This window comes from Pseudopodoces humilis, chromosome 8, assembly GCF_049639895.1.
Source record: "Pseudopodoces humilis isolate 2021_Gansu_Grassland_sample_001 chromosome 8, ASM4963989v1, whole genome shotgun sequence".
NCBI classification, from domain to species: domain Eukaryota; kingdom Metazoa; phylum Chordata; class Aves; order Passeriformes; family Paridae; genus Pseudopodoces; species Pseudopodoces humilis.
This window is the reverse complement of record NC_142207.1, coordinates 22,801,640-22,824,831: the sequence shown is the minus strand read 5'-3', so window position 1 is coordinate 22,824,831 and position 23,192 is coordinate 22,801,640. Positions and strand designations below refer to the sequence as shown.

General features: G+C 43.9%; 2 protein-coding genes across 33 annotated transcripts in view; both read left to right on the top strand.

The window, feature by feature from the left end:
• TTN (titin) overlaps positions 1-23,192 on the top strand; it is a 239,931-nt gene that overhangs the window by 40,046 nt on the left and 176,693 nt on the right. For 31 of the 32 annotated variants that reach the window (XM_088058544.1, XM_088058541.1, XM_088058539.1 and 28 more), the window contains 18 exons: positions 14,305-14,583; positions 15,636-16,199; positions 16,672-16,953; positions 17,061-17,339; positions 17,711-17,989; positions 18,086-18,364; positions 18,486-18,773; positions 18,892-19,170; positions 19,271-19,552; positions 19,661-19,939; positions 20,050-20,328; positions 20,423-20,701; positions 20,820-21,107; positions 21,207-21,485; positions 21,646-21,927; positions 22,049-22,327; positions 22,470-22,748; positions 22,843-23,121. In XM_088058544.1, the coding sequence (XP_087914670.1) occupies positions 14,305-14,583; positions 15,636-16,199; positions 16,672-16,953; positions 17,061-17,339; positions 17,711-17,989; positions 18,086-18,364; positions 18,486-18,773; positions 18,892-19,170; positions 19,271-19,552; positions 19,661-19,939; positions 20,050-20,328; positions 20,423-20,701; positions 20,820-21,107; positions 21,207-21,485; positions 21,646-21,927; positions 22,049-22,327; positions 22,470-22,748; positions 22,843-23,121 (5,334 nt within the window). The remainder of the gene's footprint in view (positions 1-14,304; positions 14,584-15,635; positions 16,200-16,671; positions 16,954-17,060; positions 17,340-17,710; positions 17,990-18,085; positions 18,365-18,485; positions 18,774-18,891; positions 19,171-19,270; positions 19,553-19,660; positions 19,940-20,049; positions 20,329-20,422; positions 20,702-20,819; positions 21,108-21,206; positions 21,486-21,645; positions 21,928-22,048; positions 22,328-22,469; positions 22,749-22,842; positions 23,122-23,192) is intronic. The other variant, XM_088058558.1, reaches the window with a different exon arrangement.
• On the top strand, positions 446-9,534 carry LOC106628041 (uncharacterized). Its single transcript, XM_014249164.2, has 2 exons — positions 446-533; positions 686-9,534. The coding sequence occupies exons 1-2, from the start codon at positions 531-533 to the stop codon at positions 6,962-6,964; spliced, it is 6,282 nt and encodes a 2,093-aa protein (XP_014104639.2). The 5' UTR covers positions 446-530; the 3' UTR covers positions 6,965-9,534.

The window sequence follows — 23,192 nt, the reverse complement described above, 5'->3', positions numbered from 1 at the left end:
TATACTAGACAGCATTCGTTGTTTAGGTTATGTGAAAGCTACACATTCCCATTGATTCCTTGCACTTTTTTTTACATACATTAATTCATCATTATACATCTCTTACCCTGGCTTGCAGATAGCATACGTGGTTCATGTTGCTTGCTTTTTCCCCCCGTGCATAACACTGTGAAGTTAGTGGCTGTATTAGTTCGAATAAACGCCTTCTCATTTCATGTTACTTACTTTTAAAAAAAAATATATTTCAAACTATTTTTCTTCAATTGTTTGAACATAACTACAAACAGAGGGGTCAGAAAGGGCGTTTATTCTACTGTCTGCAAGTCAGGTAAGATTTTCTTCTTTGCCACCCAAAGACACACAGCTTTTCCAGGCAACAAAAACATACACGCAGAAGAACATGTTATTTTGAAATTCTTTTTTTGCTTGTTCAAGAAGAAATTTCCTCAGTCTGAAGAAAGAACAGACAACGACCGATTTTCGTGTCAATCTTTAAAACAGAGCAAGGCGTTGCGTTTATTCGAACAAATATGGTGAGTGAATTACTTTTTTTTCCTGGGTGTGTGATGAAATCTGTTGCATGCCCATTTTTTATTTTTATATTCATATATTTGTACTTTTTTACAACCAGGTGGTAGGCAGAGCGTGACATGTGGTAACCCAGTCTCATTCTCTTGCAGAGCAGCACGGCGTGGAGGACTTCGAGGGATGCGGCACAGCGTCAGTTCTGGCTTGCCCCCAGAACCGTAAACCCATCTTCACACAGGGACTGAAGTGTAGGTCTGTCTTGGAGGGGGACCCGGCATTCTTCCTGTGCAAGCTGGTGGCATGCCCAGCACCACACATGGCCTGGTTCCACAACAACCGGCCCGTCCTCCAGGACTGCCGCAAGGTGATTCGCACCGAGAGCACGGAGCACACGCACTGCGCCAGCCTGGAGCTGCGGGACGTGCGGGAGCGCGACGCGGGCAGCTACAGGGTATTTGCCATTAACAGTGAGGGCTCAGCCGAGTCCACTGCCTCACTGCTGGTGGCTCGCAGAGGGGAGCGGCGGGGCTCGGGTCTCGCCGGGAAGGCAGAGTGGATGCGGCAGAGCTGGGAGTGCCTGCTGCAGCAGCGGCGGGAGGACCGGCTGCGGGTGGTGCTCCGCTGCACTGGCTCACCCTTCGACAAGGGGCAGGAGGCTGAGCCCGGGCACCTCTCACCGGCCCGGGCCATGGTACGGACCATCCGCTTCCAGAGCCTGCCGCTGGCTGGGCCCTGCCGCCCAGGGCTGGCGCACGGCAGGGAGCACAGGGGCACGGTGGCTAATGCTGAGGAGCTGCTGGATGAGGAGACTCGCTGGAAGCTGCAGAAGCTGCGGGAAGCAAAGAGGGCGGCACTGAAAAAGAAGCAGGAATCCCTCATGTCCGCGCCCCGGGAGGGCCCTCCTGGGAAGCCGAGCCCACTTAAGGTGGCTGCTAAAATGGTTGGCTCCAAGCCCCTCACAGTGCAGGTAGTGAAGCAATACTCCAGGCCCAAGGCCCTGGGGGAGAGATGGCAGGTGCCAGGTGGGCTCCTGGAGCCCTGCCCACCCCTCTTTGTACAGCAGATCAAGCCCCAGGAAACTGTTGAGGGGCAAAGATGCACTTTCTCCTGCCTCTTCCATGGCCGCCCACAGCCCACCGTCACTTGGTACAACAACGACAAGCCCGTGGGGCGCATCCAGGGCACTGCTGTTCACACCACCGGGTGCTGCTCCACACTGACCTTCCCATCTGTGCTCCCACAGCACGGTGGCACTGTCACCTGTGTGATCTTCAACCCACTGGGCACGGTCAGCAGCTCAGCTGGACTCCATGTGAGGCAGCAAATGCCAGCCTATATGTACATGAAGAAGGAAAAGGAGGAAATGAAAGTGGAGGAGAAGAAAGAGGAGGAGAAGATGAAGGAGGAAGAAAGGGAGAAAGAGAAGAAGGAAGAGGAGAAAGTAAAGGAGGAGGTGGAAGAAGTTGGTCTGGCCTTTGCAGCAGAGAAGGGACTGCCAAATGCAGTTCCAGACTCAGACTTGCTGTCGTTGCCTGTGGAAATCAAAATCACTGCTCCCACTCCAACGCCAGAGCAAGACACGGAGATGAAGGAGACGCCACGACTCTCTCCAGAGCGGGCTGCTTCCACCATAAGGCACAAATTTAAGTTTTCATTTGATATGGGAAATGAACCACCCCAAATTGTGACAGAAGCCCCAGCAAATATTCATTGCCATGAAGGAGAGGAAGTGGTGCTGGAGTGTGCTGTGTCTGGACAGCCCCCACCAGTTGTGAGCTGGTCCTTGAACAGCCAGAGCCTGTCTCCTAGTGGGAGACTGAGGTTTGAAGAAGGCAAGAATGGCATATACCGCTTACACCTTCAAGAAGTCTCTGTCACAGACGCTGGGCGGTATTGTTGTGTGGCCACAAATGTGGCTGGAACAGCACAGACTGCCTCTGAGCTGACAGTGCAGCCCAGGGCACCCAAGCTGTATAGCAAGGGTGGAGGCACTGAGGAACTGCCTTCCATGGACCATGTTCTGCACCTCCAAGGCCTCAGCATACTTGGGAAGAATGAAGAGGAAAAAATTACATGTCCCAAGGAGGAGGAAGCTCACCTACCTTGGTCCCTGAGGTTGTCTCCACCTCCTGGTGAGCAGTTGGAAGATTGTGAGGAAACACCTCACATCAGGGAAAGTGAGATGGAGGAAACAATGGTTCTGGATATCAAAGAAGTTTATGCAAGGCGAGAAAGGGGCAATGCAGAAGAACGGGTGAGTTGTACAGATGGTATTTCTGAAATGAGGCAGCACAGGGGAAAAGCTGTCTCTGAGGAACACAGCTTTGGAATTGATACCACTGAATTGCACCCTACCATATCCAGGGAAGGATGTGAACTGGTGGCCAAGGACTCAGGTCGCTTCTCTGAGGAGCTGGAGCCTGAAGAAGGCAAGGTGCTACCACATACAGATACTCTGTCCTGGGACATCTTGAAGTCACCATTTATGGAAATGCAAGGGCAAACATGTGCCCCTGAGCAGTCTGCTCTGGCAGGGGAGTGTAAGGATTTATCATTTATGGAGGTGCAAGGGCAAACACGTGCCTCTGAGCAGTCTGCTGTGGCAGGGGAGTGGAAGGATTTATCATTTACGGAAGAGCAAGAACAAACACATGCCCCTGAGCAGTTTGCTCTGGCCAGAGAAGGTAAGGATTTATCATTTATGGAAGAGCAAGAACAAACACATGCTCCTGAGCAGTTTGCTCTGGCCAGAGAAGGTAAGGATTTATCATTTATGGAAGAGCAAGAACAAACACATGCCCCTGAGCAGTCTGCTCTGGCAGGGGAGTGTAAGGATTCATTGTTTATGGAAGAGCAAGGGCAAGCACATGCCCCTGAGCAGTCTGCTTTGGCAGGGGAGTGTAAGGTTTCACAATTTTTCATTCCTGTATCACCTGTGGTGCAAGACAGAAGTGATGTCTGCACGGAGTGTGATGCCCCTGCCTGGGAGGCAGTGACTCCTGATGTGCCTCTTGTGGAAGAGCCAAGTGTGCCCCACCTGCAGGACCACATTGCAAGCACCTCCACAAAGGAGGAGTTTGGCTTTTATGAATTCTATGCAGGAGAGCAACAGGAGGAACTGGACAAGGAACAAGAGACATCAGTTACAATTGAACAGGACATTAAAGCTGATGATAATCTTTGTAAAGAAGAAGTGATTGCTGATGGTGATGCCACACACTGGGAAATACAAAGTGACAGGCAAATGCTGCAAAAAATGGAGTCTGATGCATGCAGGCCTTCTTTGGATCTAATCCCCACGCCTCCTGGCATAGAAAACTCAGGTCAGGTTTTTACTGAGGAAACTGAAGTTCATCTGGAAGAAGGGCATTTCAGAGAGCAGGTGTTGCCACCTGAGCCTAACACTGAGATAGTGTTTGATCTGAAGAAGTTTGCAGAGTCTTTCCCAGCTGAAGAGACTGTGTACACAGAAAAGGCACAAACCTCCATAGCACTGGAAAGTGTGGAGATCATCACCGGGATCATCTCCCCTGTGCACCAATGTGATGCGCATGAGGAAGAGATGTCTCTGAGTGAGGAGCTGCGTCACAGCTACAGGATGCAGCATGAGGAGGTTGATGCCCAGGAAGAGGAACAGCCAAGAGAAATCACAACAGCTGATTTGCAAACTCCTAATGGGGACCTTGGCAGTGTAATGATATCTGCTGAAGAGGGACATTCTGCTGAAGAAGTTCAGGAGTCGAAGATGAGTGTCTGTAGAGAGGACTCACTTCAGGAAAAAATTAATGAATTTCTAGTGGAGCCCACACCAGGTTTCCAAAGAGAAGTACAAGAAACACATGTGTGGGAAAGTGGGGAACGACTGGAGACTGCAGACTCCCAGAGTGACAGCTTCATTATGGACTTGAAAAAAGCTGCACATGAAAAGAAACCCCAGGCTGGGCACCAGGCTGAGAAAGATGATGCTCCTGGGACAGAAAAGGTCTTTGAGCCAGGGATGAGCAGCTTCACCTGTGAGATGGAAAACACAGATTCCCCTGAGGAGGTGCTCAGAGACATCCAACAGGAACCAATCACAACCAAGGGCTTCTCTTTTGGGAATCTCATACTTGGGTTAGTAATGGATGATCCTGTGGCACAGAAGGAGCAAAGGAAGGAGTCTTGGGACGAGAAGAGGACTCCCACTGATGAAGCCTCTGAGAATAGCCTGGGTGGAGAAGAAATATGGGAGGATACTTCTACAGGCCCAGAGCCCAGTGCTGTTCAAATCTCAGAGCTGGAGCCTGATTTGTCCCTGGCCAATTATTTAAGATCCACCGGGATATATGAAACTCCAAGTCTCAAAGGCACAGTTCAGAAGGAGCAGCAAGAAACTATAACTTCGCTGGAAGTGGAGGAGGTTACTTTCAGCATGGTTTACGATTATTACAACAACCATCAGGAACTTGCCCGGCCCTTCTCTCCCGAGTCAGAAATGTCTATAGAGCTGGAGAGTGGGAGCAGAGAGGAGTCACCTGATTCAGACCGCTTCTACACACCTCCCTCCTCTGTGGAAATCTTTGAAACTGCTTCATCAGCATCCTACCACACGCCACTCAGCTCACCTGAGCGCTACTCCACACCATCTGAGGGCTCAGGGTACAGCACACCACCTGAGCGCTACTCCACACCGTCCGAGGGCTCAGTGTACAGCATGGCTCCTGAGCACTACTCCACACCTTTCGAGAGTTCAAAATGCAACACACCCTCAGAGCAATATTTCACACCCTTTGAGGGACCCTACTCTACATCAGGGGACAGCACGCCACCAGAACGCTACCGGACACCCACTGGGGAGTACATGGATGCCCTGACCATACTGCCCTTCTGTGAAAGGAGGCATCAGCCTCCAGACCAGCCCCAGGCAAATGGGTTTATGACCCCCTGTGAAGCCCTGGAGCCGTCAGGCAGGGACAGGCCACCAGCATTCCTCAAGGCATTGAGCAGGAGGAGGTTGTATGAGGGCAGCACATTGACATTTGTGGTTGAGGTGGTGGGTGTGCCCAAGCCAGGAGTGAAATGGTATCATAATAAGTCTCTGATGGAGCTGGATGAGAGAGTACAAATAGAGAAGGATGGGAACAAATATGTTCTGGAAATCACTAATGTCCAGAAAGCCGATGAAGGACAGTATCTGTGCCATGCAGTGAACATTGTTGGGGAAGCTAAAAGTATTGCAGAGGTGGAAGTTTTGCCTGAAGATGGACGGTCGCTGGCACTGCCACCCCCTGTCACCCACCAGCATGTTATACACTTCGACATGGAGCAAAACACATCTTCGAGGTCCCCTTCCCCACAGGAAATCCTCCTGGAAGTGGAGCTCGATGAAAATGAAGTGAAAGAGTTTGAGAAGCAGGTCAAAATCATAACCAGTCCTGAGTTTAGCCCAGACAAGAAGAGCATGGTGGTTTCCCTAGATGTACTTCCACTTGCCTTGTTAGAACAAGCTGCAGGCTTGGCAGCAGGAGAGAATGAGGATGTAAAGATTGATTTCCAAGTAACTGAAATGCCTCCACGCTTTGCTGTGCCCATTACAGATATCAAGGTGACAGAAGGCTTGGATGCAGTTTTTGAGTGTGTTGTAACAGGCACTCCTCTCCCAGTTGTTCAGTGGTTCAGAGGTGACACGTGTGTGACACCTGGCACAGGGAAGTATGTTGTGAGTCAGAAGGAGGGACTTCACAGTCTGAAGGTCCAAACTGTAGGATCTTCTGATAGTGGCTTGTATTGCTGTCAGGCAATGAATAGGCTGGGAGAAGCAACGTGCAAAGGCTCCCTTGTGGTCATGGCTCAGCAGGAAGCAAGTGCAGTGAGCAGTGAGACAGTCGCAGGCTGTGAACCACACAGTTCCCAGAAGTGTGACTTACTTTTAAGCAAGACTGTGAGCCCAGGTGACCAGTCAGAAATAGAGCTGGAATTTGAGTTTGAGCCGCACAGAGATGACTCAGAAAAAGCGATCCAACTGCTAGCAGTGACTCGAGAAGAGCAGGAAGTGGAAGGGGAGAAGCATGTCAACATTAGTTTTGATGTGTTTGCAGAGCCATCCGAAGAGGAACGGGTTGAGTTTAGGGCAGAGGACTCGGAGAGCTGCAGTTTTGAGTTCCAGGTCACAGAAGCTCCTCCCAGATTTGTGAGGCTTATTTCTGACTACAGTACATTTGTAGGTGCCTCAGTGTGCTTCCAGTGTCTCGTGAGTGGTTCTCCCCGTCCAAGTGTCTGCTGGTACAAGGATGGGGTGTTGTTGGAAGGGGATAGGTACTGTGCGCAGGAAGAGCAGAACGGCTTGCACAGTCTTACTATTGAAGACCTGGTGCAAAGTGACAGTGGACAGTACAAATGTGTAGCTACTAATAGGGCAGGAACTGCTGAGACTTCTGCTGTGTTAACATTATACTAAATTTCATAATTTAGTATAATACTATAATTTATAATACTATAATTTATTTCAGAGTCTGTCTTGAAATACTAAGTGTTTTCATGATGTTCACTGCAGGTAAAAATGCAGCACTCATTTTAGGGGCATTGTTTTCATCTCTTTAAAGGATGAAAACCACTCTGTGGGCATATTTGTGTTTCACTTAGATTTGCCTTCTTTGGGGAATTTAAGTGGGATTTAATCTATGCATAGATTTTGTGCACACTTTCTGCACTGAGGGATATTTCAGGCTCCTTCTATGCTCTTTGCTCATTCTTGTAAAGATATTTTAATTGACCCTCATTTGCGTAGGACTGATTTTTTTGTATCATGTACATATACCTATGTGTCTGCAACAGTGCAATCACTATTGTTTTTAGGCTAGGAATCACCTGACAATGTAGACACTACCTTTTTCTTGTAACCTAGAGGTATGGAACACTAACGTATGCTTGCTGTTTAGTTTGGGTATAGTTCTGTTAAAGAATTCCTTAAATTGTTATTCCCCCTTCTCACAATGTTGTGTCAGAACATGATTCAAATCCTGTTTATGGTTTCTATCACTGCAAAATTCTTACATCTATGGGCCTCTTTCTGCTGACTCTAATTACTAATTAAATAAGGAATTAAATGCCTTGTTTAAGTCAATGAAATTATGCTGTTGCAAAGAAAAGCAGAGCAATGGGAAGAAAAATGAAAAAATTGCATTAGTAGAGACTGGACAGGATTTTCTTCACTATTACCAAGTAATAAACATGAAAGCATATTTTGTACTGTATTTTTAGAAGTTAAAGGGAAGGGAGAAAGGGAGCATAATAATAAAAAATCAATTATGTTAGTGTAAATTCATTAAAATAATTTTGGTTGTCCCTGTATTCCAGTGTCATTAGTGAAAAATGCATAGTAGTAAAAAAGTAAGATACTTTTATGCGGTATTCTTGTTTCACATTAGAACTACATCTCTACGTATTCCTTTTTTATTTCTCTTTTTATTATTAAGAACATTTAAGTGTGCTATGTATTGAGACAACCAGAAATAAGGGGAATGTATTCAGTTGTTATGTGTAGCATTTTCTCAGCACAGAGAATTTTTACATTAATGTTTTCAATATGAATATGTATTTTTATATTTAAAGTAATGCTAATATTTAGGAAGAATCAGAAGTAGCTGACATAATTAAATCAGAATTAAATCTATCTTACATAAACAATGATAAATTGATTAAGAAAATCTGTTAAACAGAGAAAAGTTATTAATTAATGTTTCTCAGAAACTAAATGACTCTCTAATGCACATACAAGCTTTCCAGTCACCTATATGTCAAGGTGAGACCTTGAGTTCAAGATCCCTAAGCAAAAATTAGTTTTACTTAATTTACCTGTTAATGAGATTCTTCCAGTTATTTACAAATTGCTCTCAGTTGCCTTGCAAACAGCTTTAAGCAGAGTGGTGATTTTAAGGATAAAACCTATTCCTATAGTATGTTCAGCTATGTTCATACAATTTCTTATTTCTGAGTTTGATGTGTCCTCACAATGAGACCACCGTGTCTCAAAAAATCTGTTATTTTCTAAGACTATCCCATCACTCAGCTGGGACAGTAATTTTTGTTCAAAATATTCACCTTGTCCAGTTGTGTTGCCTGATATGAATTCAAGGCCTGAGTAGCAAGTTCTAATGACTCAGTACCCAGGTGAAATGACTGAAGTGTTTAGGCTAGTGCAAACGTGTCACTTCAGTGTCTTCTCAGTCATAACCCCTTGATAAATATTTAAGATTTATTTGTTAAAAGGCAGTTGTGAAAGCTAATTGTGCTTTCTGATAGGTGATGGTGGTAGGAAAGAGAAGCATGACCGTCTGACCCAATGTTGTGCTGGGAAAGAATTACTCCATGATGTGTCCTTAATCCATTCCTTGTGTAGATGTGTAGCACTAACTGATTCATTAGACAGCAGAGGTCCTTAGGGAGGTTGGCATGAATTGTGTGATGTTCTATGTCAGCTGTGACACGAGGGGTCTTTTAGTTCCAAAGTCAAAAGGGTCAGAGGCCCTTTGATTAGGTCCTGCGCAATTGTGAAGTGTGTTTATTTTGCATGTAAATCTGAATATTTTTAGCAAAAAGAGGCCCATAACTTGGTTTTGGAGCCATAAGCCACACAGGTCCAAGTTCATATTCACATCTGAAATATATGGCCAAGCATCTACCCATGTAGTGATGTTTGTGATTTATGTAAATTTATAAGTCTTGGTTTAAGTTTTGTACATTAGCCAGGAGCACCTGGTTCACCTAAACTACAATTATTAAATCTGGAGTAATCCTAGGTTTGAATGAACTTAGTCTGGAGCAACTGGTATAGCTTGACTATCTTTTTTCAAAATTCTGTGTTTTCATCAAAAATCAAAAGCTCACAATTTTAATTTCAGATTTAATGTTGTCTTCATTTCTAAACAAGTATCTTAAAAAAAGAATTAAATATGTCTATTTGTCATCAATGTATATTGAATGTTAACATGTATGGTTAATTTGTGAAATAAACATGAAATTATTTAAGTCCATTGCTTCTTGCACTTTATTCATTTTACAAACATATCTAAAATATGAAGAAATATCTGTATAGTTCTTCTCTCATAAATATCCAAGAACACACAAAAATGCATTAATTTTTGCCATGCTCCTGTGTATAAAGCATTCTCCTTTGTTAACGTGAGTTTCACTCTGCAATTTCTTATTTTTTTTATTTATTAATTAATTTGTTTATTTTATTGGCCCAATTCTGCCACCCATTCTCAAATTTATTTGCACAATTTATTACTGTTTTAACAAGGTTGATAAGTAACACTGAAGGATTGCTTTAGTAGTTTTTTTTACTTAAGCATTTCTTCTCTGCAGTTAATAATTGTTTGAACTGTGCTATGTCATTTATGTCTTTTGTGGCAAGACTAATAATTACTAAAACAAATGAGAAAGAATTGGGTGACAGTCAGTTCTTTTTTATATTTGTTGTTGGATTGCAGCAAAAAGTCTTATCTCTCAAAAAGTTTTAAAATTGAAGACACTGTAATTGAGAAGCCTATCAAAGTTCACAATTACAGTGCCTAGAGACATTAATCCACTCATACTTTTACTCTTTCTTTTAAGCTCATACCTTTCCAGCATCAAATACTCTGGGTCTTGACTGAGCAAACTTGACTCAGTGAGGACAACTGCATTTGATTTCCAAAGGTTTTCCTTCCACCATGCTTTTCATTAATTGTTCCATTCCTGGAAATTTCATATTTCACTGATGTTTCTGTTGTCAAATATCTGCAGAGATGTTCTTTACCTCTGCTTCCTCTAATTTTGAAACTACTATTGAGTTAAAGTTGTCCAACGCATATATCTATTATTTCACAAAGGCAAGAAAACAAAAAAATCTTAGAAGTCTGTTCTCATTTTCTCTGACATTGTGAGAGTTTTAATATCCTGCATCTTGACAAGGAGGAGTTCAAAAGCAGAGATTTAAATCAATTATATTAAATCAACGGATTAAACTTGTGATGTTTGTAATAATGATGCTGTAAAGTTAAGGGTGTAATGACAAAACCAGGACAAAGCTGGTAGAGGTAGAGGTAATCTTTTGGTGTGCTAGACAAAAGATAGAGTTTAAAGAGATGAACTTTGCATCAGAAGAAAGGTTAGTGTGCTGAAAAGCTTGTGGGTTTATTGGTTGGTTTGGGGGAGGGGGATGGGGATTCAATCCTAATTGTGTCGTTCTGATTTTTTTTGTTGTTGTTTTGAATTAAATCAGGGTCTTAGCACTATTCTGCTGTACTTGTTTGCATAGGTGTACATACAAATACGTATGGCACATACCACTTTAATTGTATCTGTGAAATGCATCAATGTTGCTTGATTGTTACTTGCACAGTGCACTCTGGAGGAGTATGCCTAACCCATACTGTGATGTCAGGTTTAAAGACACCCGTCCTGATCAAGATAGGAAATTCTTAAGCAACCTGACAACACAGCATGTCTTACTAAGGTGTGGCATCAAGGCAACAACACAGACCTCCTGTTCATTGGTAGCTGCTGTATAGTATTAAGAAAGCCTCCAGCTACAGAAAAATAGTTGCCCTAACACTGTGTATTTCTATCTATGAGTGTTCTCATAAATATTCTAGTAAAACTAAACAATTTTTTTCCATACAGACATCACTAGGTCTCTTATTGTCTCTTCTGAGGAAGGAAGAAATGAAGGCTACAGCAGCGGCCTTCAGTTGCCTGATAGAGAGAAAACACTTGAATTTGAGCTTGGAAAACCAGTTTATTTCAGCAAAGCAAAGATGAAAATTGAGGATGAAGGCAAAGCCCCTGTTTTCCTCAAACAGGTCTCAGATGTTGAAGTCTGGCAGGGAGATGTAGCTAGGCTCTCTGTTACTGTTACTGGCAGCCCCACACCCAAAATCCAGTGGTTTCTCAACAGTACGAAGCTAACCCCATGCACAGACTGTAAGTTAGTATTTGCAGGCAATGACCACAGCCTCATCCTCCCATATGCAGGTGTGCAGGATGAGGGTGAGTATACATGCGTGGCCAGCAATGTACATGGTGAGACCAGCTGCAGCGCCCAGCTCCACGTGCGCCAGAGGAAGCCGGGATTCCCTTGCTTTGCCAGGGAGCCGGACAGCGTGCGGTGTGCACCAGGCTTCACGGCAGTCTTTGAGTACACAGTGGTGGGGAAGCCATGCCCCGACGTGCTGTGGTCCAAGGGGAGCGAGCAGCTCTTCTCTGATGCACGTCACTCCATTGCTCACCGCCCTGACGGCTCGGGCTCTCTGACGGTGTGGGACTGTGTGGAGGAGGACACTGGGCTCTACACGTGCAGGGCCATGAGTGCCCTGGGTGAGGCCACGTGCTCTGCTGAGCTCCTTGTGATGCCCGAGGAACGTGTTGTGTGCGGGCAGAGCCAGGCCTTGCAGCACTCTGCAGTGGCAGAGGACCAAAGCCCCCTTTTCTACGAGGAGGCTGGTGAGCTTCCTGCAATGGAAGGAGCGCTGAGTCTTGAGCCCATGAGGGAGCCTTCAACCCTCCTTCAGCTCCAGATGACCCAGGCAGTATACATGCTGCCCAGGGAGGACATCTTGCCTGGCCTGCCACCAACCTGTCTGGCAGCACAGAGTGTTGAAGAGATGTTCACCCAGGCAGCCACAATACAAGAGAGCAGTGGGCTTCTGGCAGAGCCTCTGCAAACCTTCCTTGCTGGCCCCCAGGGCGTGGTGCCTGCAGCAGTGATGGAGACACAACTGCCAGGGTGCCTTGGGATTGTAGCTGCACAGATACTCATGCCCAAAGAGAAAATCATCCCTAAGGCAGCGGAGCAACTGGCTGCTCTGAAGACAGAGGCTTCCCAAACCCTTCTACAGGTGCCAAGCACCACTGAGAGCCATGCCATGGATGGTGATCAAATCCAAATCATTGAGGCCTTTCAGATAGCACAAGGTGAGCTGAAGGCTGAACCCAGGTTTCTCTCTGAGTCGGCCTTCACTGGGGGCCAAACTATCCCCCTGGAGAACATTTCTTTCCTGGAAACAGCAAAGGAAGATTTTGCTGCAAGAATACATGAGGGACAGGCTGTGAGATTTCCCTTGCTGCTGGAAGAAAAACAGTCCATGGGGGAAGAACATGTTGATCTTTCCAAAGACGGTGAGCTCACTGCTCTGGTTCCCAAGAGCTGCAGCTTAGACATAAAGTCTCAAATCAGAAATGCACTGAAAGCTGCAGTTGTAAGTGAGAAAAACCTCTTATTTTCAGAATGGTTGGCTGATAAGGAAGATGTTAAAGTACAGGCAATAAACATCACCAAGGAGAATACACATACCTTGTGCACGTATGTTGTGACCACAGGAAAATGCAGTCCCATAGAAATCCAAGTCTCCTTGGGAGAAGTCAACATTCAGACAGCTGACCAGAAAACAGTCTTGAAGGAAGTTTTCTATTCCTTTCTTTGTGAAGATAAATGTTCCCTGACTGGTGAAAAATCTAAAGCACTGCCATTCTCTGCCAGTACAATTCTCTCAGGAAAATCCTGTGACGAAATCTTTGAGCTGGAGCCCCAGCAGGCTGAGAGGACTATGGAGCAAGAAATACCACTGGAACACTGTTTGTCTGCACAAGTTATCAACACTGTGACTGAGCATGGTCAAATCAAGGATGTGGGTGCAGCTGTAGCCACTGCTGATGCAGCCTCTGCAGATGTTCTTACTAAGACACCCACAGAAATACTGAAAATAAAAGAGAAAAGGGAAGAAAAGTGTGGGGAAGAGGTCAGAGAGGGTCTGGAAACTAGAGCTGGAAAGCAAGAGGATGAGCTGGGCAAAGAAAGTTATCCCATCATACACAGCAAACTGGTTGACACTGTTGTGGAGGAAGAGGAGAGTGTCAGGCTGGTGTCTGTCATTACAAATGTCAGAGAGGTGAACTGGTACTTTGAGGGTAAACTGGTCTCTTCAGGCAACAAATTCAAGTGTTTGCAAGATCAGGACACGTACACACTAGTAATAAGCAAAGTGTGCGGGGACATTCACCAAGGAGAGTACATCTGTGAGGCGCTGAATCAAGGTGGAAAAAGAACAACAGCAGCAAAACTCACAGTTGTTAAAAGAGGTTGGATTATGGGGATAAAATAATCCCTTTAATGCACTGCTCTACTAATGAACCGCTCCTTCTAAGTGTATCTTTGGACAGAGATACAATATTAATACCATCATGCCACTAATCAGAGGGCCCCCCTCTCTCTGGAATGATGGTGTCCTTTTATCACATTGCAAGGCCTCTCACTTTCATTACCCCAGTCTTTGGTCAGGAACTTTGTTGTTTCAATGCACTAGCATGGTCAGGACAAAGCTGTATCTCAATCCCTACCATTTATCCTATTCTTGCCTGAGAAGTGGACCTGCTCCTCCCATTTTTCTCACTGCTGCACCCTGTCTCACTCCTTAGAGTCATTGCACAAATTCACCACCATTTCTCATTCACACCATAATTTCTCACAACTCCAGGATAGGTTACTTTATATTTGTATCCTATTGCTATTGTGCATTGATATTTCACTTTGTTTTTCCAGTGTCACCACTGTTTCCTGATGTGATTATGCACTGTAAGACTGTCTGTCCACTGAGTCTAGTACTGCTTTCTTTTCTTACAGATATTTTTTTCTTTTACAGTCACTTTATGTGAATTGCAAGTATGTCACCTTTTTGGGTTTTTTTTCAGTCAGTCAATCACTTAATTTCAGAATGTCAGGAGGCAGAGTTTTGAGTTACTGTCTGCTTCTAATTTCAGTTGCACCGATCCTGAGGAGAAGGCTTGAACCCTTGGAAGTGGCTGTAAATCACGTGGCCAAGTTTACCTGTGAGGTAGAGATGGCTCCCAATGTCAAGTTCCAGTGGTACAAAGCTGGACGAGAGATATATGATGGGGACAAATACTCCATTCGCACCTCCAACTACCTCTCCACACTAGAGATCCCAAGGCCTCAAGTTGTTGACTGTGGGGAATATAGCTGTAAGGCTTCCAACCAGCATGGCAGTGTTAGCTCTACGGCTGTTCTAACGGTAACTGGTAAGTACAGACTTTCAAACACTTCTCCTTTTCCATAAAATATCTTGGTGTATTGTAATGCTTTCACTGCTATACTTGCACATGTTTATGGCTCTTGGTTGCCATTATAATACATAATCCATACCTAATTTTGGCAGGCACAAGCATAGAAAAGGAATAACTTTTGAGAATGCTGCTTTTAGGTGCTTTCTGTATGAAGAGAAGGGAATCGGTGTGAAAAAGTTTCAGAGGGAAAGAAAGAAGGGAGAAAAAGAGCAGGAAGAAACAACATGAGATTGCTTTGTGAATACATTCTTGAAGAGGGTTTATTTAACTTCCAGACCACAAAAAAAGAAAAGAAACACTTTTAAATCTGATTTCTTGGTGTAATAGTCACTGTGCGATTATGCTAACACCCTAAATTTATCCTGCAACTATACTTGTGACGTAGGTTATGCAGATCTGCATACCTGAACATCTTTGTGCTGTGGCCAAAGGGGAACTCTGACTGGGGAAACAGATCTTCTTAAACAACAGAAGGTTTAAAGGGTTTAAATTTTCAAACTTTTTGTCTATTGAGAGCTTTTGTTTTTCTTAAAACAAAAAAAAACCCCACCATCTTTTGGGTGCTTCTTGTGTGATGACCTTATTTATTCTGACTTTTCTCTTTCTGGGAGGAGTCCTTATGTGGTCTTTGCGAAGTGCTGGGTGCTAGAGACTAGAAAAAAGTCCATGAACAGTGAAATGCAAGCAGACTTGCCCATCTTGAGAGAACAGTGCACAAACATGTAAATCTTGGGGGAGAAATTTCTGGCTTTTTGTTAATTTTCCTTTAGTTCGTACATTGCCCCAGAGATTCAAAATGCCTTCAAGCTCTAGAGCAATACATAGACTGAAGAAGTACAAAACCCATAGCCAAAATTTATCATCTTTAACACCTCTTGTTTCCTTCACTGCTGTTTCCTTTTGCTGAAGAGTGTCCAGTGACAAGCTGGCCTCTCTTGCTCTCTGTCCCTAGCAAATGTGGCTCTGTTCCTCACCTCTTGATAACACTGAACCCCTTTGTTTTGCAGAGGCATTACCACCAACGTTTCTTACCAGACCTGAACCTATTACTACTTTTGTTGGCAAAAGTGCCAAGTTCCTGTGTACTGTTTCGGGCACTCCAGTCATCGACATCACCTGGCAGAAAGATGGAACAACTATTTCACCTTCAGACCACCATAAGATCTCCAAAGTGGAAAATAAACATGTTTTAGAAATTTCCCTTCTTACCGCTAGTGACAGAGGGGTTTACACTTGCAAAGCTTCCAACAAGTTTGGGGCTGACATTTGCCAGACTGAAATGGTTATTATAGACAAGCCCCACTTCATTAAAGATTTGCAGTCAGTACAGTCAGCAGTTAATAAGAAAATACGCCTTGAATGTCAGGTGGATGAAGACAGGAAAGTAACTGTAGTGTGGACAAAGGATGGAAACAAAATCCCTCCAGGCAAAGATTATAAGATTTACTTTGAAGACAAAATAGCCTCGCTTGAGATTCCTTTGGCTAAGCTCAAGGACTCAGGCCACTATGTGTGTACTGCTTCAAACGAGGCAGGAAGCAGCTCCTCTTCTGCCAGCGTCACAGTCAGAGGTAAGATAGCTCTATTCCCCCTTTACCTTTTGTCTGCTTGGGTTCCCCAATTCTTCTTTCACAGGCAAAAGACTTCTTTGGGCTGTAATTACACTGTGAATTCTTCTCAGACCTGCCACCTGGTCCATTCTTTGTAAAGTCTTTTCCCCGCTGCCTTACAGTGCACCGTGTTACTTCAATATTTGTTTCACCAGAGAAAATCAAGAATTGCTCCTGCCTGCAGGAGAGAGATGGATGAAGAGGGAAAGAAAAGCCACAGAAGCTACAGCTCAGCAAAGATTATCTCTTTGCTGATTATTGCTGATCTCTTGTGAAGTTGTATTTTGTTCTTGCTCTGGGAAGCAATTTTTCAAAGCTTTGTATTTCAGCTTTCTTTCCTTTCTTTCTTTTCCCTTTGCTTCCCCTTTCCTCTTCCCCTTCTTCCCCTTTTTACCATCTCTTCTCCTCTCTTCACTTTTCTTCCCATTTTCAGAACCACCATCCTTCGTGAAGAAGGTCGATCCATCTTATTTACTGACCCCAGGCGACTCTGCACGTCTTCAATGCAAAATCAAAGGGTCTCCTGAAATCCAGGTTACTTGGTTCAAGAATAATAAGGAAATCCATGAAAGTAACACACACAGGATGTCCTTTGTTAATTCTGTGGCTGTCTTAGATATTTTGGAAATGAAAGTTGATGACACTGGGACCTACTCATGTGAAGCTGTCAACGAGGTTGGAAGTGACAGTTGCACCACCGAAGTGGTTGTCAAAGGTCTGTCCTTCTTGTTGCTGCCAGTCACATTCTTGAGAAAAAACTTCCTTTTCTTTTTTATTTTTTTTTCAGCATGGCTGACTAATTCTTTCTTACTGCTTTTATAGAGCCTCCATCTTTCATCAGAACACTTGAACCTGCAGAGCTAGTGAAGGGAACAAACCCCATTCTTCAGTGTGAGGTTGCTGGCACTGGACCCTTTGAGATTAGCTGGTACAAAGACAAGAAGCAGATTCGGAGTAGTAAAAAATACAGGTTGACCTCTCAGAAGGCTGTTATTTCTTTGGAGGTGTCCTCATTTAATAGTGCAGATGTCGGTGAATATGAGTGTGTGATAGCTAATGAAGTCGGGAAGTGCATGTGCAGTGCCACATACATCTTGAAAGGTCAGTGGGAGAGAGAAAACTCCACTTACTGAAGGGATTGGGAAAAACCTTATTTCATAAAATGTCTTTTCTTTGGATTTATGGGAGGCTGGGGAGACTGGGAAGAAAGAATATCTTCTTCTCTTGAAATTCTGTGTGTATCTTCCATCTTATCTGGCATCACACCTCGGGATTTGAAGAACATTGAGATTAATGGGCCATTAGCTCCCAGCTAATGGAGAAAACAGTTCTCCAACTTACCTGCTGTTTTGCTGAATTGCAAGATGTAGTGCACATACTGTCTTACAAAACTGTTTTTTAACTAGCAGATTTTATGTGATGATGTAATAGTAGATGAATATGTTTCTTCTTGTCTCTCTTCTTTGAACTAGAACCACCATCTTTTGTTAAGAAAATTGAAAATGTGACAGCTCTGGCTGGAGATAGTGTTACGTTACAGGCCGTGGTGAAAGGGTCAGAGCCTATTTCTGTGACATGGATGAAAGGCAAAGACATTATTAAAGATGATAACAATGTGAGAGTGTCATTTGATCACGGTCTAGCAACACTGCAAATTACTGGAGTCCAGCTGAGCTCTGGTGGCAAATACACCTGCGTGGCTGAGAATGATGCAGGAAGTCAGTCCTGCTTTGGTGAACTAGCAGTGAAAGGTCAGTGGAGAAGTGCTGTGATCCCTGCAGTCTCCCACCTGACAGAAGAAGAAATTTCCTTTTGTCCTTAACACCAGTTGTTTAATTCTGTTGTAGAACCTGCCAAAATAATTGAAAAAGCTGAAATGATCCAGGTTACAGCTGGGGAACCAGCTATTTTGGAGTACACTGTCACAGGCACTCCAGAGCTGAAAAGCACATGGTTCAAAGACGGAAAGCCACTACCTGCCAGCAAAAAATATAGGATCAGCTTCAAAAATAACATTGCCCAGCTCAAGTTTTATGCCACTGAAATGCAGGACAGTGGTGAATACACCTTTGAGATATCCAATGATGTGGGCATCAGTTCTTGTACTACCAGCTTCACTGTGCTAGGTTGGTACTGCCTCTTTGCAAAGAGCCCTGTTGCTCTGCTCTGTGCCCAACAGAGCCAGAAACAGAACAGCACTGATTTTGCTTATGTGTTCCTTTCTGTCATTTTTTTCACTTTTAACAGATCGCACTCTCCCTCCCTTCTTTACTAAACCACTGAAGAATATTGACAGCGTCATTAGCTCCTCGTGCCGCCTAGACTGCAAAATTTCAGGCTCTCTTCCAATGACTGTCTCATGGTTTAAGCAGGATACTGAGATCACTTCAAGTGCCAAGTACACAGTACACTTTGCAGAAGGCTCAGCATCTTTGGAAATAAAACACCTAGATGCAAATGATGCTGGGGTCTACATTTGCAGAGCCACAAACTCTGCTGGTAGCAAAGAGAGCAGTAGCACTTTGTTTATAAAAGGTTTGGCAATTTGTTTCATTTTTCTTGGAATTTTACTTATCTTGTGATAATACTTTTCTTTCCCAAAGTACAAGCCCTCTCTTACTCTTGACTATTTTTTCCTTTCAATGCAATCCAGAGCCACCCAGCTTCACTGTAGAACCACAGTCTCAAGATGTATTACCTGCATCAACTGTACATTTCAAAGGAATGTTTAAAGGCACAACACCACTGACAGTGAAATGGTTTAAAGATGATACTGAGCTGGTGACAGGAGGAGCCTGCTACATTATGACAGAAGCATTAGCAAGTTACTTGGAGCTTTATGCAGTCAAACCAACTGATTCTGGAAAATACACCTGCAAAGTCTCTAATGTAGCTGGTTCAGTAACATGCAGTGCAAACTTATTTGTGAAAGGTTTGCATTCTTACTCTCATTTAAAATTCTAGCTGCTGGTTTAACACAGCAGCACTCTTTCCTGTGTTCATTGTCCTGAACACTCTTCTTAAATCCACAGAACCTGCTGCCTTCAAGGAGAAGCTAGAGCCGACTCACCTGGTAAAGAAAGGTGGATATGCTGAGCTGACCTGTGAAGTCACTGGTACTCCTGAGATTAAAATCACGTGGTTCAAGGATGATAGAGAGCTAAAAGAGAGTGACAAATACAGGATATCTTTTACAAAATCTTTGGCAATACTCCGTGTTTTGGAGGCTGATACTGAAGACAGTGGGGAATACATTTGCGAAGCCAAAAATGATGCTGGAAAAGATATCTGCAGTAGTGTTGTTACAGTTAAAGGTGTGTGTGACATCCAGCCACACCATTTGTATCTTTAAACTTAGTACAGTGGTACTGGCTTCAAAAGTATGATTAATGCAAATTGCACTTTCTTTTTTTGCACTGTAGAGTCACCTTATTTTAGCAAGGAGTTTCAATCCATGGAAGTTTTGAAGGATTCTGATGTGGTTTTGGAATGTGAGGTGCTTGGCACGCCTCCCTTTGAAGTGTTTTGGGTGAAAGATGATAAACCCGTGCGGAGCAGTAAGAAGCACAGAATAAGCATCGAGAAATCTTTGATTAGCCTCCACGTTTTCAGGTTTGATGCTTCTGATATTGGCGAGTATCAGTGTAGAGTAACCAACGATGTTGGGAGCTGCCTCTGCCATTCAGAGGTCACGCTGAAAGGTTAGTGCAAGGTGCAGAACACCACTAGCATGCTCTTATCCCAGTGTGGTTTCCATGCCACACTGTTACACACCAGACTTGTACTTACATACCCACTTTCTCCCTGCCAGAGCCTCCGCAGTTTTTGAAGAAGATAGAAAACATTAGCTCCCTTCGAGGGGGAACAGTTGTGTTTCAGGCTGCTATTAAAGGTTCCTTGCCCATCACTGTGTCCTGGTTGAAAGACAATGATGAAGTGATTGAAGACAACAATATCAAAATGACCTTTGTGAACAATGTTGCCACTCTTATGGTGAGATCTATTGAGCTGAAACATGATGGGAAATATTTCTGTCAGGCTAAAAACGAGGCAGGAATTCAGAGGTGCTCTGCTCTGCTGACTGTCAAAGGTTGGTCTTACCCTGAGGGCTTGCAATCATCTGAGATGGTTCCCTTTTGATTTTTACAGATGCAGTTAACACTCTATCTCCTTGTTTATAACAGAACCTGCTACAGTTGTGGACAAGGCTGTGTCAATAGATGTGACTGAGGGAGACCCAGCAACCTTGCAGTGTAAATTTTCAGGAACAAAACCTATTACAGCCAAATGGTTCAAAGATGGCAAGGAACTGACATTGGGCCCAAAATATAAGATCAGCATTACAGATACCGTCTCAGTCTTAAAGGTGCTTTATGCAGATAAGAAAGATAGTGGAGAATACATTTTTGAGGTTCAAAATGACGTTGGGAGCAGTAGCTGTTCTGCCAGCATTAATGTCCTAGGTGTGTATGAGCTCTCTCTTATTATTGCTTTTAGATACAGAATCTTTTCTCCTGAGCTGACATCTGCCACAATCATGATTGAATTTCATATTTTATCTTTTTACTCTGTCTTGGATAGATCTCATTATACCACCTAAATTCACGAAAAAACTCAAGAAAATGGACAGCATTAAGGGGTCTTTTGTCCACCTGGAGTGCATAGTGTCTGGTTCACATCCCATAAGTATCCAGTGGTACAAGGATGGCCAAGAAATAACAGCAAGTGAAAAGCACAAATACTCTTTCCATGATAATACTGCATTTCTGGAAATAAATAAACTGGAAGGCACAGACAGTGGCTCTTACACCTGTGAAGCTACAAATAAAGCTGGAAGCAACCAATGCAGCGGGTTCTTAACAGTCAAAGGTTTGAATTCCTTCTTTGTCTTGTGTTAGGTCTCTCATTCATAATTTTGGATTTCTCCATCTCAGAGTTATCTCCTTTCTTCTTTTTTGCATGTTATAGAACCACCATATTTTGTGGAAAAACCCCAGTCTCAAGAGGTTGTGCCCAATGCTAGGGTTCAGTTCAAAGCTCTGGTGAAAGGGTCTACTCCTATGCAGATAAAGTGGTTTAAAGACAGCCAGGAGCTCCTGTCTGGAGCCAGCCGATCTGTCTGGAAGGATGACACTTCTAGTGTTCTGGAACTCTTCTCAGCTAGGACATCTGATTCTGGGAACTACACTTGTCAGATAAGCAATGATGTGGGGACTGCAACCTGCAAAGCAACTCTGTTTGTAAAAGGTGTGCAACCCAATCTAATTTTTTTTGGTTCTGATTTTTCTGTGCAGTTTTGGTGGGAGGGGGAGGAAGCCTTTTAGCCTTTTTTTTTCTTTAAATTCTGGGATTTTTTTATTCCTACCTTGAATATTACAAAGCCTCAACTTCTCTGTCCATCTTCTAGAGCCCCCCAGATTTATTCAGATGCCAACTTCTGTAGTAGCTTTGCGTGACGGACAGTCCACCACTTTTGAGTGCCAGGTAGTAGGCACGCCAGAGATCCACATTACATGGTACCTGGATGGGAATGAAGTGACTGACCAAGCTAAGTACGGCATCTCCTTCATAGATGGTTTAGCCACTTTGAGAATCACTCAAGCCAGAGTGGCAGATAGTGGGATTTATGTTTGTGAAGCCCACAATGATGCAGGTAGTGAGAGCTGCAGCGTCGAGCTGAAAGTAAAAGGTTGGTTTTGAACATCTTGTCATCTCTGTCATGTATCTGGGGTGAGGAAGTAGGAGGTACTTCTTCTCCCCTCAAAACTATTTAGGGTTACTATCTATTTTCCCCTCATTCTTCTTTATAGAGCCTCCAACCTTTGTTCGGGAGTTGCGTCCCACCGAGGTAGTGAAGGGTTCAGAGGCCACACTAGAATGTGAGGTGTCTGGTACCCCTCCATTTGAGGTGAAGTGGCTGAAGAACAATAAGGAGATGTTCAGCAGCAAGAAATACACCATCTCCACCAAAGAATCAGTATTTACTCTTAATGTGACTAACTGTGACATCTCAGATGTTGGTGAATATCAGTGTATTATATCAAATGAAGGTGGGAGCTGTTCTTGCAGCACAAGACTCAGCTTAAAAGGTCAGTCCTCTAGGAAGCACACCTCAAACATTGTATGCCCCAGATAAAGTGTTGCAACTGGGATTACTTTATATGATCTCTCTTTCTTCTCTTCTCTTTCAATGACTTCTCTTCCAAACAACAAACAAAACTCACATCACAGAACCACCGTCCTTTGTCAAGAAGCTGGAGAACGTCACTAGCATTTTGAAAGGTGATGCATTCTTTCAGTGCGTTGTAGCAGGTGCTCAGCCCTTATCTGTGTCATGGATAAAAGATGAGAAAATACTAGAAGATGATGAACACCACCACATTACCTTTGAGAACAGGGTGGCCACACTGAAGCTTACTGATGTTGACCTCAGCCACAGAGGGAGATATACCTGTCAGGCAAAGAATGAATCTGGCGTGGAGAAGTGCTTTGCTTTGCTTTTTGTACAAGGTGTGTACAAGATGTGACCTTGATGAGTACTTGGAAAGTCAGTTCCCTATCTAAGTAGCTAACTGCTGTAATTTTTATACTCTTTATACCTCAGAGCCTGCACAGATCATAGAAAAGGCTAAATCACTTAAAGTCACTGAAAAAGACCCTGTGACTTTGGAGTGTACTGTGGCTGGGACACCAGAGCTCCGAATAAGATGGTACAAGGATGGCAAGCAGCTCCTGCCCAGTAGATACTACACAATGAGCTTTGAAAACAATGTGGCCAGTTTCAGGATTGAACCTGTATCGAAGGAGGATAGTGGTACATACAGTTTTAAGGTTGAAAATGACTTCGGAAGCAGCACCTGTGAAGCTGTTCTGACTGTGCTAGGTTTGTATTGCCAATCTATCAGGGAGGGAAGAAAAATAATCTCTGTGAAAGATAAGAAAGAAGTTAACAAG